Source organism: Miniopterus natalensis, chromosome 2, assembly GCF_054644295.1.
Source record: "Miniopterus natalensis isolate mMinNat1 chromosome 2, mMinNat1.hap1, whole genome shotgun sequence".
NCBI classification, from domain to species: domain Eukaryota; kingdom Metazoa; phylum Chordata; class Mammalia; order Chiroptera; family Miniopteridae; genus Miniopterus; species Miniopterus natalensis.
In genome coordinates this window covers 10,639,746-10,657,955 of record NC_142082.1, presented here as the reverse complement: position 1 = coordinate 10,657,955, position 18,210 = coordinate 10,639,746, and the positions used below count along the sequence as shown (strand labels likewise).

Sequence of the window (18,210 nt, the reverse complement as noted above, 5' to 3'; positions counted from 1 at the left end):
AAAAGCTAACTTTTAAATAAAGAAACCTTTTTTTCTTTCTTGGATACACAAAATTCAGGAATAGTTTGACTGAAAGTTAATGACTTATCAGTCTGAAGTGTACTTGGCACGGATCTTTACATGATAATTAGGGTTAACCACTTTTCATTATATTCCAGAGTAGACGTTAAGGTATGGCATTGTTGTTTGGGGGGGGTCTTACCAATTTGGAGGATTTAAACATTTGCGTATATCACATTGTTTTCCAAAAGGATTAAAATAACTTAAATTGGCAAATTGGATTTCTCTTTTCTGTTGATTTTCTAAATGTATTTTAGGTATAAATATAGTATTTGTTATTCTGTACTTCACAGTGTAAAGAATTTACTAAAGTCATTTTTATTTTTATTTTTTGCTTAAAAGCAAACAACAGCTTTGAAGTGTGAAGCAGAAAAAGAGCTGTTTCTGAGCTGCAAAAACTAGTTTCCAAACAGGTAATTTGACATCATTATATATGTTATTTTCCTTCGTATTGTAGTTGAAGAAGACTTTATGGTGGAGACTGCTATCAAAATACCAGTGCATGGTTGAGGGCCCTCTCTGCTTCGTAAACAGTCTGAGTTTGCTGCCCTGTTTGCCCTGCTTTTTGGCATGCCACTTTGATCTGCCTTCATACTTTTGTTAGAAGGGAGCCATGTCATTCCTAATTATTAAGTAGTGGAATAGTTTATGTAATACCTTTTGAAATGTCTGTGTTTTTTTCTCATAGAATTTCCTCAGACCATTTGAGTTTGGATTGTCCTATAGTAACTGTTTGGCTAGCCAAATCCATTTAATCTTAAGTAATCTTGTACAACTTCTCTGTTGATTATCTGCTCTTATTTTTTATTCACAAACTATTTTTTGAGCTTTTTGACTAAAGTTTTTTTTTCTTTTAGCTGTCTAAAATTACTTTAAACATTAGTTTCTATGCATAGGGTATTATCAAATGCCAGTTATGTGAAGATACTCCTTGACCAGCTGAAAAAAGTCAGTGTAAGTTCATTGAGGGAAAGTTAAGTTTGCTAAGGACAATTTAGAAAGTAAATGACTAAAGGATGAAGATTAGAAGACATTTTTCTTAAAAATGTTTTAGAAATAATTGCTCTTTTAAGAAAATCTCAGTCTGAATTTAATTCTGTTAAAATTTTAAGGCAGACTATTTTCTAAATTTGTTTAATATGTTCTTTCTAGGAAAGCAGACAGATCTTCAGCTCCCTTATGAAATAAGCTGACCCTCATGAGAAAATACAGATTGACAGTGGATTTATATCTTAATTATAATTCTCAGTATTTTCTTTTTTTATTGGAAGACTATAACAGAATAGGACAAGAATAATGGAACTCAAGGGAAAGGTCAAATGTGAGTGTGTGCATTGGAGTTCTGAACACTAAAGTATATACAGTAGGAGTTTGGTAAAAGAAAAAGAATTGTAAAATTAGTTATAAAGTAAAATAATTTTCCTTTTAACACGATAGGGAAGATGGATAAGATGAAACAAAAACAGGACTATTGGGCTAACTCACATTAGAAAAACTTGGTTTTCTCAGTAGGGGATTTGGCTATATGAAGGAGGCAAGTATATTTGAGACTTGGAAAAAATATAAAGGGTTTGGAATTATAATACTAAGGAATTCAGTGAGAAGCCAGTAAGGGATACATAGCAATACATTCATCTTACAAATTTAACTGAGTGCCTACCTGTGCTACTTAATGACTAAAGTACTGGAGATGTGGTAGTAAGCAAAACAGACCAGGTGCTTTACCTCATGGAGTAAATTTAAAGTGTGTGTGTGTACAGTATGTTATACCATAATAATGAACACAGGCAGTGCCATTTTATAACTATTTCCCACTGTTTGACAGATTGAGGGTAAAAGCAGAGAAAAACCATTAGTTGAGTTCACAGAGTAGGCTAACAAGGCATTTTTGGAATGGCTTACTTGAGTTGTGTTTAGGGTTGAGTAAGGAAGCAAGGGATTAATGGATTCCTAGAGAGAGAAATGAAAGGATCAGAAACAGGTTCAACAGGAATGAGAGAGGTAGAACGCAAGAACTTAAGAAAAGAAAGGGATTTCCCAAGCTCAGGATCTTGAACAAATTACCAATTCAGAGTGAAAACAGAATTGGAATAGAGATGAGATAAATATTGGAACTGAGGCTAGTTTTCGAAAAATCATTGCCAATTTTCAGGTCATAAAAGCAGGGAATGGAGTGGAGAGTGAAACTATGAGCCAGTTCTGAGTACAAGAAATGGTGCCTAAGGTAAGGAGGGTGATATTTTTGATGGCTAATGTGGTCAAAAGAGGGAAGTTAATCATTAAGAAAGGTCTACAAAGGGAATCCTTTCCCCATGAATCTGGGAGGACTAGAAGACTAGCATCTTTTAGAAAGGTTTTCCAAGGAAATACTGCTTTCAGAGGGATTTGGAATTTCATTGAAGCCAAAGAAGTAGGAGGAATGTTTGGGAACAGTTGGAGAATGTATAGGGAATTATGTTTGTCATGGTGCAGTAGAAAGGATGCTAGGTAGAGCTGTTACCAGTGAGTAGGGAATGAAGTGGTGTTGCTGATAGGGATTTGAGATTTATGGCAGCAGCATGGCCTGATTCGCCTAGAGAGGTATATGTGATATCAATGATAAGAAAGTGTGATAGATTTGGGGTATAAATTATAGGGAGATTGATTAACTTCAGGATTCTCAGTTGTTTTTGAAGAAAGCAAGGATATATTAAATGTTGTTAGTGTGAAAATGTTGAACATAGAGTAACTGTACCAAAAGATAGACCTAATGCATACTTGGTATATAGTGATTTCTGACCTAATTTTTGTTGATTTTATATTAGGTGTAACCATCTGTTACCCCCCCCCCCCGCCTCTTCTCAGTATCTTGAGTTTTTTTGAAGAGGATAATTATAGAGATAGCTTAAGTTCTAGAAAATTATTAAAATTACTAAAATTTTTAGAAAGACTAAGCTATGGAAAATATTCTATATGATTTTTTAGGTACTTAATCATCTTAAGCACAGAGATGAAATTGAGAAATTTCTCAAGTGAAACTGACTAAACAGTATATAGTACCAAATAGGCATTTTCCTCTCAGTTTCCATTAAAAGTGTTTAGTTGTACACTGTTTTAAGACTTTCAAAATAGTGTTGGAATATTTCCTTTTTATGATTAGCAGAAGATACTATCCCAAGTAATGCAACCTTTAGAAAACTAGTACCAAAGTTTTATAAAATGCCAGCTTTGGTTATTTCTGACTAAGTACTAAATATTTTTTTAAAAGACTATTTTATACATTATTTTATTTGAATGAGTATCTCTAAAACCTTGATTTACAGTGGTCAGTTGAGAAGTAAGGTAATTCTAGAGATGGTTATGAGTAATTTAGTGTCATTTGAAAAATATCTGAACTTCCAAGATTTTAGGAAAATAATTTTTTTTTCTTTACTTGATTACTAAATTTCTTTGAATTTCTTCTTTGTATTTTTATCTCAAAAGTAAATATTAGTCATAGGTACTTTTGTGATAATGCTGTGATATTCTACATATATACATACTATGTCTCTATAGTGAAACTTCCGCAACAGGATTTTCTTCAAAAAGATCAGTCACTGAAAATAGCTTATAAATTGGCATTGTCAAAAATAGCTAAATAAAACTTATAAATAATATTTTCAACATAGTTTAGTAAAACACAGGATGCCTAGAAGTGCTTATTTAAAGAAGAACAATTTTTTTTTTTATCCCAAACCATCATCCATCACTTGCACCAGTTTTCCAGTGGCATCAGCTTTTCCATCTCATTGTCTTTCTGTTAAACCTGCTTGGCAAAATCCCAACCTTGGACCGATTCAATGGAGTGTTTATACCAAGGCTGATGAGCACTGCTGGGAAAAAACTTTACACTGTAGATTAATAACATCAGTGAATGTTCTCTGCACTCACCTGGGTCCTTAGTGCTGCCAATCATTCTGTTTCCTACTCTTAAATCTTTCAGACACTGTCATTTCACCTTTAATGAAGTCTTTCTACTTCATATCACGAACTCCCTCTACTCCCTAGACTTTATTAGGAAGTGGTCCTCTTAAAAAGGTTTAGAAATATTTGATCCATTTTTCCCAAACTAATTTTAATGTATTCAAATTGTTTTAGAACCTTATTTTAATAGTGTTCAGTTATTAGCATAAAATAGATCCTTAATAAATTTATCTTAAAGTAAACTTAGTTTATTACTCTATTAATAAAAAGCATAACATACTCTATTTTAAGAAAAAATTGACATGTAAGAGTTTTTACTTAAATAACCTTAATAATTTTCCATTCTAATTTACATTTTAAGACAATTTACTTTGGTACTTTTAAATATGCTATCACCTGTACTGCATATGTATTTTTTGAGCTCCTATTTAATGTTAAAAATTATATCAATACGTCTAGAAAATAGTATTTGCCAAATGTTTAGTTTAAATGACTCAGTTCACTGGGCATCTCTCTCTGTGGCAATCAATTATTGCAGAAAATGTATAACAGAAAAAGAAAAAGTTCTTCATTTTCCTATCCTTGTAACCAACAGTTGATTGCATGCAAGCATTTTATTATATTTTCTTAAAATCTGTATGCAATTTTGCATATTGCTTTTTTCCTGTTTTATTCACAGGCAGTATTGTTCAGCCTTCATAATTAAATGTTTTGAAGGGTGCTCTTGCCTAATAGCATTCAGCCTGTCGTTTGATACTTACTTTGTTTTCAGTTTATCACAATTAGAGCATAATAAACAGCTTCCCTCATTATAGTGCCCTCCCACCACTCCATATTTTCTTAGATTAGCTGTGGAAAGGTAGAATTACTGGGTTAAAACATAATTTTAGTTCTTGATACAATATTGCCAAAATGCTTTCTAGAAAGGTTACACCAGTTTAGGTTTTCACCATAGTTACTGGGAGTTCTGGTTTCCCTTTGCTGTCATTAGGATTTGGTAATATATGTAATTGAACAAATTTAATAGTCCTTTATTTTAATTTTTAGCTGGACTTTATTAATATTTTTATCATTTTATGTTTACTGATTTTTTATTTATTTTTTGTAAATTGCCTGATCATACTTTTTTGGGGGAGTTTGTTTAAGTGTTATTGTTGTTGTTTTAATTCTTCATATAGTAAAGATATTAGCTGTATACTTCATATTTATTTCAGTTTTTCCCCCCAATTTACTATTCTCAGCATACTTAGGAGTTACTTTTATATGAATAAAATCTGTTTGAACTTTGTTCTTTTTTTTCTGCATCCCAAATTGGTAAGATCTCTCTTTTTAAAAGTTCGTTCTATTTTGTATGTTTGATTTTTAAATCTTATCTATTTTTAATCTATTTACTATCTTGGTGTTACGATATAAGGCAGCCTTTTCCAGTTGGAGAGAATTAAACTCTGATGCTCTGAGCCATCCTTTGTTTACTGTGAATTAATTACTCTCTGTGTCTGGCCTGGTACTGGGTATGTACCATCCTTGGAAGAATTGAGAAAATAGTCACTTAAATCTTTTTTCTGTGTTAAAGAAAGGCTGTTAAAGCTCTAAATAAATCTTTTTCAAAATTGTTAGCAAATTGTCCCATCAACTGAATAATCCTGCATCATAGAGTTCTTGTGAGGATGAAATGATAAAATATACCTAAAATATTTAGCATGGTGCTTGGCTTATACATATAAAATACCAAGATACAGATGTTAGCTATAATTAAATTTTCTCATTTTTCCTAATTGGGTATATTTGAGGATTTTCTTTTTTGGGCTAGTACTAATTTAACCATGTGGGCATTCAATGTGGTTGAATTATCTTGGGACTAGTTTTCTATTCTCCTTACTTCTTTTGCTACTCTTTTATTTTTCAGACAGTAAACTTTTTTTTCTGATTTGTTTATTCTTACCTGTTCTGTTAAATTCCAAGAAGAATCACAGTGAGGTTTTTGTTGGAATTTTATCAAGCCTGTACATTTAGAAAAAATGGTATTTTTATAATACTTGTCTTTTCACCAGGGAAGACAGTTTGTTTTCTACTTATAAAATTTTTCTCTTATATTGTTTTACAGTGTTTAATAGTGCTTTTCGACATAGGGCAAATAATACTATTCCTAGATATTTTTTTTGTCTCTATTGTAAGTGACATAATTTTTCCCCAGTGTATTTTCTGACAGGTTGTTGGTGATCGTTTGAAGTTCTCTGGGTTTTTTAATGCATATTCTTTTTAAAAAAAATATGTTTTTATTGATTTTAGAGAGAGATGGGGAGGGAGTGGGGGAGGAGAGAGAGACAAACTCCCATGGCTTCCTTCTGCAGGCCCCCTACTGGGGATTGAGGTAGAAACCCTGGCATGTGCCCTGACCAGGAATCAAACCAGCTACCTTTTGATCCATTGGATGATACTCAACCAACTGGGCCACAGCAACCACGGATTAATGCATATTCTTTCAAAAAGCCACCTTTTCTCTTTTCAGTATTAATATTTTTTATTTTTCTGTGGGTTTTTTTGTTTGTTTTTTTGTGTGTTTTTTTAGAACTTCCAAAGCTATGCTAAATAACTGATATGTGGCATTCTTGTTTTGGTGTTTCTTTTAATAGGGATGTCCCTTCATGTCTTATTTTAAAATTATTGGCTATTGGTTTAAAATGTACTTTTTTCAACTCTGTAAAGTAATATATGTTCATTGAAAAAAAAAACGCACTGTATAAAAATGCATACAGCTTATAAGGAAGTGTCAGTATATTTGTGCTTCCAATATTTTTTTCAAATTTGAGGTGTTGAATTTTATCACATCACTTTTTATTTTGAGATGACAAACTTTAATCTCTGTGATCTGTTAATACATTATTCTGATAGATACCCTACCATTAAAACATTGGTGGGATAAATCCTACTTTGTTGTGGATGATAATTCGTTTAATATTGTGCTCTAGTGATGACTGGGATAAGTTAGGATCTTAGAATTAAAGCACCTGGAATTTGTATTCACCGACATTTTTAGCAGAATGACCTCAGCAAAATTATCTAACTCCTTTGAATGTTAGTGTTATTGTTTATAAAATGAGAAACCTATTATAACCCTAATGTCTAATGGCCTTTCCTGCCCCTTGAATTATAAAGTTGTCTCACCATCTCCTCTTTCACTCACCCTTCCTCCAACAGGCACAGCTCACACCCAGTGGAAATCCAAAGCCCTCCACAGGATATATAGAAATCTTATTTTCTCATGATAATCTCTGCCCTTAAACCTTTGCTTCTATCATTGCTGCTACTTACTGTTTCCCATCTCTTTGACTCAGGTGTATGAAATTCACTGCCTTCCTTGATTTTCTCAAAATCCCCAGAAATACAACTACACACACACACACACACACACACACACACTCTCTCTCTCTCTCTCTCTCTCTCTCTCTCTCTCTCTCTCTCTCTCTCTCTAAATATTTCAGTCTTTGGAAGAGTTTATTTTATTATTTTTTAATTTATCTTTATTGTTGAAAGTATTACAGATGTCCCCTTTTTTCACCCCATTGACCCCCTCCACCTGGCCCCCACCCCCACCCTTCAGGCCTTCACCACACTATTGTCTGTGTCCATAGGTTATGCATATATGCATATAAGTTCTTCGGTTAATCTCTCCCCGCTAATATTTTTTAAGTTATTTAAGCCACTGTATTGGTTTTTACTGGCCATTCATCCATCTAATCCTGCTTCTTCCTGCCTTCTTCTCATCTTGTTTACCCATTACCTTCCTTTCTACTAAAACCAAACCTTTCTCCATGTCTCATGCAGAGCAGTTCTGCCCCCTGAATCTTTGACATAAAACAAATGCCCACGTCTTTGGAGAGTATTAGTTTCTTATCTAAGAGCATTTTTGGTTCTAGCTGTTAATAACTTTTTCCTACTTCATTATCTTTTAGGATTCTGTTGAAGAAATTAAATGAAATAACCTTAAAGCTTACAGGCCAGTACACATGGTGGATATTCAGAGAGTTTCCTTCCTTCCCTATCACTATTAATTTATGTTAATCATAATATGCCTACAACAGCTAAATCAATTGTTTGTGTTGTGTGGTTGACAGTGCCTCTTTTTATTTTATGAAATCAACTTTTCTGAGATTATTTTATATTGCTAAGCTTCATGGAGTGATTTTAAAAATTAGAGTTTGTTTTTACGTGTTAAAAAGGTTAGTTTTTCCTTGTTTTACAGAAAATTGTTACAGCCAGCATGGCCACAGGAGGAGGTCCTTTTGAAGAAGGCATGAATGATCAGGATTTACCAAACTGGAGCAATGAAGGTGTTGATGACCGACTCAACAATATGGTATGAGTATCTTAATTGATGGTTGTTATTGACTACTAATATTAGAATACAGCTTTCCCTTGACTTAGCTATATCAGATTCACTGAAACTGTAAAGTAAACACACATTTTCTAGCTGGCCAGGATATTAAATGATGCTGGGCTCTTATTTTAGTGAAGACATTTTTGTTTGCAGGTAACAGATATCAACTTGAGTTAGCTTAAACCAAAAAGGAGGTTTTTTTAATAAGGATATAAACTTCTATTTTATGGAAAACAATTTAAAGGAATAAAGTTGGGTTTTAGGAAGGGACTAGAAAAAAGAACTAAAAACTAGAAAGTTGTTAAGAATTACTTTTTCACTGTGACTCTCCTGAGTGCCTCTGCTTAACACAACTTTTTCTTCACAGACCAGCTTTCTCTTTCCTCTGCTCCATGTGGTACACTATGGCTGCCCTTTCTAAAGTTTTCAGTTACAACTGTAATTAAATACTGACTAGTTACAATGTGAAATTTTAAAGTAGGATCCCAATTTGGATTAGATATGCATCTTTTTTACAGTCATTATGGCCAGGATGGGATGGGGTAGGTAGAACAAGAGGTTGGCAGGAATACCAACACATGCATTAGGGTGGAGGGACAGTTTGTAGAGAAGGGAGTTTTGTTATAAATGAGGAAAATATCCCAAAGGTTTGTTACCATAAAAGTAAAAGATACTTCTAAGCTGAATATGGTGGGAATAGACTTTTTGTTGAGTGAGTTAGGTTATGTGGGTATAACTTAGTAAATAAAAACGTTTTTTAGTTAAAACATTTAAGCATTTTTTATCATTAGATCTTACATAATAAATATATTATTTTCTATAAAAATAAGTTATATTTCTTGCTTACCATGTATTAGGCACTGTGCTGTGTTATTTTTAATCATGTTTTAAAGGTGACACTCTTAGAGATTAGGAAACTGAGACTATGGGAAGTTAAATAAATTGCTTAGGGTCATGCAGTGGCACACTTCTTCAGAAAACAGCAATTGCTTTAGAACCCAGGTTGATTCCAGATCTGTCTTCCTATCATACATACTAACTTTAAAGGGGGCCAGTAAAGGTATCTGTAGTTTATTTCACTTTTCAACTTATAAATAATAAAGAACCATTTTTAAAAATGCTTTTGAAAATATTCAGACTGACGCTAGGGTTGGAGTTTTGGAATTTATATTTGGTAATGAACTATGAAAAGGAAAGTAATCTGTTTTCTGAGGGACAGTCTATGAAATTTAGGCTAGACATACTGGGGGGAAATGGGTTAGTATAAGTAATTGTCTCTAAGATTATGTTTATGTGAAAAGTGTTTTGTCATTTTTAAGACAGACTAAAATTTATAAAGTATACCACATTTTTTTCTCTTGGTTTGATAGAGGCCATAGTAACTCTTGCCTTTACTTTTTTAAAGGATTGGGGTGGCCAACAGAAGAAGGCAAATAGATCATCAGAAAAGAATAAGAAAAAGTTTGGTGCAGAAAGTGATAAGAGGGTAACTAACGATATTTCTCCGGAGTCGTCACCAGGAGTTGGAAGGCGAAGGACGAAGACGCCGCATACGTTCCCCCAGGGCAGATACGTGACCCAGACGTCTGTCCCAGAGCAGGCGGAACTGGAGAAGCTCAAACAGCGGATAAACTTCAGCGATTTAGATCAGGTTAGTGAATTATTTTAAAAGTAAGTTACGACTATGGGAAATACTTGAAATGGATTAAATAATTTGCCTTAAGAAAAAAATTGAGCTGTTTATTTTCCTTAGTTTCTGTGCGTGTGGAAAGAATTTTAATCAGTGATGATACTGTGTTCTTTGAAAGGCAACAAAGTCTTATTTCTAAACTTGCTAAGGATAAGTCTTTCTGGACTTTGTTACTATACTGTATGACTAACTTAAATGATTTCGTTATGAAACTGTTTACGTTGTATGTCAATACTGAATAAGATTGCTATTAAGGAAAAAGGAAGATCCAGTTTAGACTATTGGCTCTGTGTGGAATGTGCTGGATAACCTCATTTAGAATAAAGCTATGGTTTGTATTTATAATCACTGAAATAAAGTTTAGAAGTAAGAGCAAGTAGAAATTGTAATGAGCTCTCTTTTTAAAGATGCTGAGCTTTATAATTTTTAAAATCATGGTAAAATACAAGTAACATAAAATTAACCATCTTCACCATTTCTAGGAGTTCAGTGACGTTCTATACATTCACCTTTTTGTGATACCATCACCACCACCCAGCTACAGAACTCTTTCCATCTTGGAAAACTAAAACTCTGTTTCCATTAAACAACAACAACAACTCATTCTCTCCTCCCCACAGCCCTTGACAACCACCATTCTACTTTCTGTCTCTATGAATTTGGCTGCTCTTGGTACTTCATCTGGGACTAACAACTTACACTTTTGGTGATGAGTTCACCATTAATGAACTTCATGTGTGTTTATACAGTGTTTGTCCTCTTGGTGACTGGCTTATTTCACTTAGCATAATGTTCTCAAGATTCATCCATGTTGCAGCATGTGTCAGGATTTCAATCCATTTTTTTATATTTATGTTTTTATTGTTTCAGAGAGGAAGGGAGAGGGAGAGAGAGATCAATGATGAGAGAGAATCATTGATTGGCTGCCCCCTGCATGCCCTCTACTGGGGATCAAGACAAAAACCCAGGCATGTGCCCGGACCGGGAATTGAACTGTGACCTCCTGGTTCATGGGCCAATGCTCCGCCCCTGAGCCACACCACTGAGCTGGACTTTCATCCTTTTTAAAGCTGAATGATATTTTTGTGTAAATGATAATGAACTCCTAATATTTTACTATTACCTCTGTACTTTACAGAGATAAACAGATTTCCAAATATGCATAAAGGTAGATCAAGTCTGGTATGGTGATGATCATATGTCATTTAGTCATCTAAATGATAAAATGTTGTATGCCAGGCACTGAGCCGAGTGCTTTTTCAGACAGTGCTTCATAAAGACACATCTTTATGCTGGTGTTTATATTAATTAGCATTGATTTAGTGCTTCTAAAGCCGATACAAAATGCTGTGAACAAGTAAGACCAGCACTATGAATTATAAATATGGTTCATAGTCCTAGTACTTTACGTAGACCAATCTTGCTGATATTCATCAGTTTGAGTAGTCTGACAAAATTAGGAATAGGTTTCACTAATCCAATTTTGATATTTTAGTAGAATTTTGTAGATCTGAAGCTGCTTCACATTTTATTACAAGGTGTTTATGCACACCTCCTGAATCAATATCTGATGGTGAAACTGACTAAGAATGTTGGAATTTTTTTTTAATTGTTGAAAGGTTAATGTTTGTGGATTTGGTTTCTTTTTCATATATAGAGAAGCATTGGAAGTGATTCTCAAGGTAGAGCAACAGCTGCTAACAACAAACGTCAGCTTAGTGAGAACCGAAAGCCCTTCAACTTTTTGCCTATGCAGATTAATACTAACAAGAGCAAAGATGCTGCTCCAGGTCCTCAAAAGAGAGAAGTGATTGGATCAGCACAATGTAAAGAGTTGTTTGCTTCTGCTTTAAGTAATGACCTTTTGCAAAACTATCAAGTCTCTGAGGAAGATGGGAGAGGAGAGCCTGCAATGGAGAGCAGCCAGGTGGTAAAATTTGTTTCTTTTGCTCTTTGCCTTCACAAACCTTAAGGTATAAAACATTAACTTTAAAAATATAATTATATTAGATTATGCACCTAAGAATATTTGTTAGGTAGATTAAAGTACTCCCTGACCCTTTTCATTAATCTATCAGATTTATTCAAAATAAAGTAAATTTCTTTTTCTAAAATGATTGTAGAAATGACACAGTCAGGTAAATCAAGGTTGCTCTTTATCTGCGAAATGCTATATTGCCAATTTTTAGTAAAGGGGGTGTTGGGAGTAATGTGATTAATAGATTATTGTAAGAATTTTTTTAAATGGTGATATAATTCTTTTGAAAAGTACTTTCAAAAGTATAATACTTTAAATTTATTTATAAATATAAACAGAAAAATTTATATAAATAATAGTTGATATGCAATTATATAAATAAAAATTTTCAGGTAATGTGGATTAAAACTAATTTTGAAAATTTTAAGGTAACAATATTGGCATTAGTATTGCCAATCATGTTTTGATTAAATTCTAAATTTGATTCAGATGTTTTGCATGTATGAATTCACACAGTAATTAGAAGTATTTTTTGTTATGTCTGAAATTTATAATATATAAAATTGTTGCTGTTGAATGAATTATGCTCAAATTTACATACTGTTTACTTTTATACCTTTAAAAAAATATATTTCTCCAGCAGATTGTAAGCAGGCTTGTTCAGATTCGTGACTATATCACTAAAGCTAGCTCCATGCGGGAAGACCTTGTAGAGAAAAATGAAAGATCTGCTAATGTTGAGCGCCTTACTCATCTAATAGACCACCTTAAAGAGCAAGAAAAGTCGTATATGAAATTTCTCCAAAAAGTCCTTGTAAGTTATGGACCTTTCAAATAATGTATTGAGTTATTTTTGTAGTATATCAGTGTACATGTACTGATGACATTGTGATGCCACCTCACAGGAGTTGATATATTTTCAGAAAATCGTGCCATCCATTATAACATTTTGCTGCCCTTTTTAATAGTTGTATGATTTATACCACTAAAATATTTCAGGCTAGAGAAAATGAGGAGGAGGATGTTCGGACTATAGATTCAGCTGTGGGATCTGGTTCTGTAGCTGAGAGCACATCGCTAAACATAGATGTGCAGTCTGAGGCTTCAGATACCACGGTAAGCGGCTTTTTGGTAATTAAAATGCTAGAAGTGAAGATTCAAACTTTTCTCCCATTTTTTCAAGATTATATTTTTATAGGCATCCCTTAATGAAAAGTGTATTTCAGGAAAGAAACCTCAAATTGTTAATGCTGACTGTATTTTTTAAACATGGGAGTTTAAAAGTTTTATTTATTAACATTTAAAATAGTTTTAATGGTTGATTTTAAAATCTAATAATTTCTGATCTTCAGCTTACAGAAACATGGTTTTTCTAGTTTGTTTCGTTAAGCACAGATTTACTCATTTTGAACAGCATTGGGAAAGTTCAAATTCATCATGGATACAAGAGCTGTAAAAGTATAGAGTATCATTGCTTAGCATATTGACCATTTGAAAATTCCAAGTTCACTTGCCACTGAGGACTGATTTTAAGGCTATTAGGATTTTTCATTTCTTAGGTTAGCCTAGGAACTGTAGCAAATCAGATGACTTAAAAATTGAGATGAAAATGGGACAAGGTTGCGTTTTCATTGTGATTTATTCACAGTGAGAAAAATACTATAACTCATGACTCTACAAAATGAGATTTATTAAAATAACATCTTTTGAAAAATAAGTAATTTACAGAATTTTGAGGAAAAGATTTATAAAATAAACTTAGTTCGTAGAAATTAGTGTGCTTTGAAACTAGTTTGCTTTTAAGCACTTCAGTTTTAACAGATGCACCCATAACCATGCATTAGTAAACTTGAAAACCTGTTACCAGTAAAGCTTTTCTTGTGAAACATGATGTATGTATGTCTTTTGTTTCTGAGGTATGTTCCAAATACTGTTCAGCATTAGGAATTTGAAGGTTTGCTTCCTTTTATCTGCAGTTTCTTACCTGCCTCCATTCTCTTCCCTGCCCATCTTAAATTTGAAATTTGAATTTTTTTCCCTCTACATTATTTTCACCAGGAGATACTCAGAGTGCTTGATCGAAACAGTTGTAGCAGAATGGATTCTAATGGGGAAATTGTTTTCCTGTTTACAGTGGTGCTGGGAATAATTTCTTCCTTGCATTTCATTCCAGCAGAAACGGAAGGGTTGGGGGCCTGTGGGTAAAGGAATTCTGTTGGGGAAGGGTGGGAACTGGTATACTTGGTTATTATAATTTTTATATAGTGTTCACCATGAATAGAATTTTTTTCGTAACATAAAATCATGTTGACGGTTGATTACTAACATAGCAGCATAAATGTTAAAATATGCTTCAGCAGTTGTGTAACTTGGAACTTGCCTAGGATAACAATTACAATAAGCAATAGTATAGTGTACAGAAATTTAGAAGTTGTAAGTTTATTGACAATTGGGGGGGGTGGATTGATTTTTTTTTTAAAATGGACTGGTAAATTTTTTGTATTTATTTATAAGGGTAACTTGTATGTTAAACAGGAGTTTTTGTTAAGAAATTAATGTGCTACACTATTTAATAAAGGAGGCATCTTTTAGTCTGAGAATTCGGCCGTTCATTGAGGACAAACTAGGGAATTCAGCTTCACAAGAACAGGTTTCAGACATTGACGTTACTACAAGTCCAAAAGGGAAAGGTGACAGACCTCCTCAGAATGACAGGGAACTGAGGCCTAATAGGAAATATAGCCGAAAACGTGGATTTCCCTCAAAGGTATATACTTCACGATATTAACTCGGGGAGTCTGGAAATGAGCGGCGCTTTTGCTCTTATTTCCTGTTCCTTGTTTGCTTTTCTGTTACTGCTTTATTCTTAAATACGTTATTAACATGGTTAATTATATTGTGATTTGCATTAGTAAAATGCTGTTTTTTAATGTTTTTATTCTTTTCTGCTTTCTTACACTCCTCTCCATGGATTATATTTGGCAGCTGTTTTGAATTTGCATTAACAAAGGACCTGAAACTTAATCCATTTCCTCTTTTTGCTGTTGAGAATTCAGAATACACCGTAATGTAGTTTTGTTCCTGTTGGAAACCTCTCCCATTTTTGTTTTTTTCCCGAAAAATACTTAATCCAGTTGACTTTATTTGCTAATGTTTGCAATTTTTTTCCTCCAGTGTTTACTCTAAATGTTCTTTCTTTTAATTTTTTTATTACTTGCATAAAGGCCCTTGGGAAAGGTTTAAAGACAACTATATAGTTCCAGTTAAATAGTTTGAATAAAAATAGCATTTCTAAAGGTGCTCATATCCATTTGGCAAGAATAAAGGACTATTTTAATAAGTATAGATAAGACTAATTTCATATGTTTTATTAATAGTTTATTACTTATGATTAGTTTTTCTTTTCTGATGTGTATATATATTTTTTGTGTCTGTTTAAAAACGGCAAAACTTAATCTCTAGGTTTTTTGTGTGTTTTTTCTGGCTTTCACAAGAGTTTGAGGATATAGATTAAAAGCAGCTCTGGTGATGTTACTATACAGTGTTAAGCAAAAGGTGCCCCAATTCAACAGAAAAGTCAATAAAGTAGCTGATTATTTTTAAAGCTACTGCATTGGAGAAGAGAAAGTGAACATGAAACACAGTAGATATTCTTTGGAGCTAATGTTCTTTAAGTCTTCTGAGTAGTGACAAACAGAACTAAGAGTTGATAATTACTATAGCATAGTATCTGCCAGTTTTTTTCTCCTAAGACATTACATTTACTTTTAAAAGCCACTTCTCTAGTTTTAAGTTTCTTTTAATAACATCCTTGTAAATGAATATTGTTCTCTTGAACTTGGTTCTTGGAGTTTATTCTAATTTGAGTCTCTTTAATCATTCGATTCTTAGGGCCATCCTAGGGTAGTTCTATCAGTACTCTGTTCACAAAATTATTTTAATTTCTTAGAAAAAAATTTTAATTCCCACCAACTGACTTTATTCTTTCTCTGCTATGTAGAGTCTGTTCTTCTCCCTACCCTACCTGCATTCCCTCCTTAGCATCCTATCAAAATGTAGTATTCTGTTAGAAAGTAGGGGGAAAAGTTGAAATCTTAACTGAGATTTAGAGCTTAAAGCAATCTTGTGAGTTGAGGCTTAATAGGAAATTATTAATATTCTCAAGCTGCCTGCAAGCGCAGAATCCATTTTATGGGTTATTTTATAGATATGATGACATTTTGCATAATTTTTAAACAGAAGCCTTCCACAAATACTCATGTCCTCATTGTTTTCCTGTACTCATCTTTTCACCTACTCTTAATCCTAGCTCTTAGTGAATTTATAGGCTTTTAAAAATAACATCTACCCTTTTTTGCTATCATTTTCATTATTTCTAGTTATTTCGTGTCTAACTTTGTCTCCCAAATCAGACTGTGCTTCTTCAGAGATTGTATCTTAGACTTCAGTATTTACAATTATCTAAGTACATAATTTTGGGGCAGATAGTATGGTGTTAAAAACACTAAGAACCTAGGAATTTGACTTCCCTAACTGTGATATTGGATAAACCATAGCTTTATTTCCTCTGGGTTTATAATTCCTAACCTTTCACATAAAAAAAAAAATTGGAGTGCATATTATCCGAAGTACTGTTTAGTTTTAAAAATATATTCGGGGCCTGGCTGGCATGGCTCAGTGGTTGCGTGTCGACCTATGAAGGCAGGAGGTTACAGTTTAATTCCCCAGGGCACATGCACTTGCCTAGGTGTGGGCTCGATCCTTGGTGAGGGGCATGCAGGAGGCAGCCGATCAATAAATGACTGTCTCTCATCATTGATGTTATCTCTCTCTCCCTCTCCCGTCCTCTCTGAAATCAGTAAAAACAAAAAATAAAAATATATTCAGATCCATGAAGAATTTTTGGAGGAGCCTCAGCTGACTAGAGAAGACTTAAGAGTTTTCTGAAATCAGACTGATAACCTGTATGTAACTAAGGATTTCATCTTCAAGTTATTTTTTTAAATCTGTAAACTAAATATGCTTGTTGAAAGTGACTCAGAGTTTAGTATATGTTTGAAGGGTGGATATAGGCCTGACTTCCTTTTCGGATTTCTATTCCATGCACTGTTTTTGGCATGTTCTTATCCCGAAGTATTTTATTTCCATTTCTCATCTTCCTTTTCTTTATATTTGATAGTAGTCCACACCTACATCCCTAATAGTTTTTCAAAGTATTATTCTGAAATGTTATTTTTATTGATGCCAAAGTTATGAAGCAGTAATAAAACCTTACTAATTTTGAAAAGTGTTGTGAATTCATCTTTGGATTAGTGAAAAATCTGAAGATAATTGTGTTTATTTTAGTAAACATTTCAGAATTCTTTATAATTAGAATATCAGAGTTTTGAAAATAAATGTGACTAACAAGGATTAAAGTTCTTTTAAAAAGTTTGCTTTTTAAAGGGTAAAAATCCATACTATTAAGTTGTTTAGTAAACTTTAAAATTAGATAGCTTTCGGGTTACCTTGAGGTCTCAACTGTTTTTGAGAGATGGGAGGATTTTAAATTAGGTGGAGCTGTATACACCCTTGAAGGTTTTCTTTTTTCCCTAGATGACATTTTGCCTTATTTGTGCAATGTTTCATCTCCTAATTAATCGCCATTGACACTTTGCTGGAGTATTTGATATCAGTTTGGAGACATTTCTCTTACTTGTTCCATTAAGATCTGTACCTATTTGGGTCTGGTTTCACATTTTATCAGTGACTTTGATGAAATTATTTTGGATCAAATCTGAGAAAGTTAACTATTGATAGTTATCCCTCCCCCTTCAAATGGGTTTTTTTGTTGTTTTTTTGAGATGTAAACAGTGTTGAAATGAGCCAGAACTAAGAAGATGAGTTTTGACAAGAAAGAATGTAACATATATTTCGAAGTTAATAGAAATATTTTATGTAAATATTAGGTAAAATCATTAAACTTTTAAAATACAAGATTTTTAACAAGGCAAATCAGTGATGAAAAATAACATGATGGTATATAGTTCTTGCATAATTTGGTTTATAATTGTTTCCTAGTAGTATTTAAATTTGTCATTTTGCTTAATTGACTTTTATTTTTTCTTGTTGGATTACATATGAATAGTTTTAAGTTTTTAAAACTTAGTTTTTAAAATTTAA

General features: G+C 33.1%; 1 protein-coding gene across 20 annotated transcripts in view; it reads left to right on the top strand.

The window, feature by feature from the left end:
• The first annotated feature begins 388 nt into the window (after positions 1–388).
• PCM1 (pericentriolar material 1) overlaps positions 389–18,210 on the top strand; it is a 74,672-nt gene continuing 56,850 nt past the window's right edge. For 7 of the 20 annotated variants that reach the window (XM_087814109.1, XM_016209008.2, XM_016209005.2 and 4 more), the window contains exons 1-6: positions 1,166–1,381; positions 8,246–8,359; positions 9,786–10,031; positions 11,728–11,997; positions 12,689–12,862; positions 13,048–13,164. In XM_087814109.1, coding sequence (XP_087670235.1) covers positions 8,264–8,359; positions 9,786–10,031; positions 11,728–11,997; positions 12,689–12,862; positions 13,048–13,164 — 903 coding nt within the window. In that variant the 5' untranslated portion in view covers positions 1,166–1,381; positions 8,246–8,263. Of the gene's footprint in view, positions 474–1,165; positions 1,382–8,245; positions 8,360–9,785; positions 10,032–11,727; positions 11,998–12,688; positions 12,863–13,047; positions 13,165–14,626; positions 14,816–18,210 lie in introns of those variants that run through there. The other 13 variants (XM_087814115.1, XM_016209013.2, XM_016209016.2 and 10 more) reach the window with 6 other exon arrangements.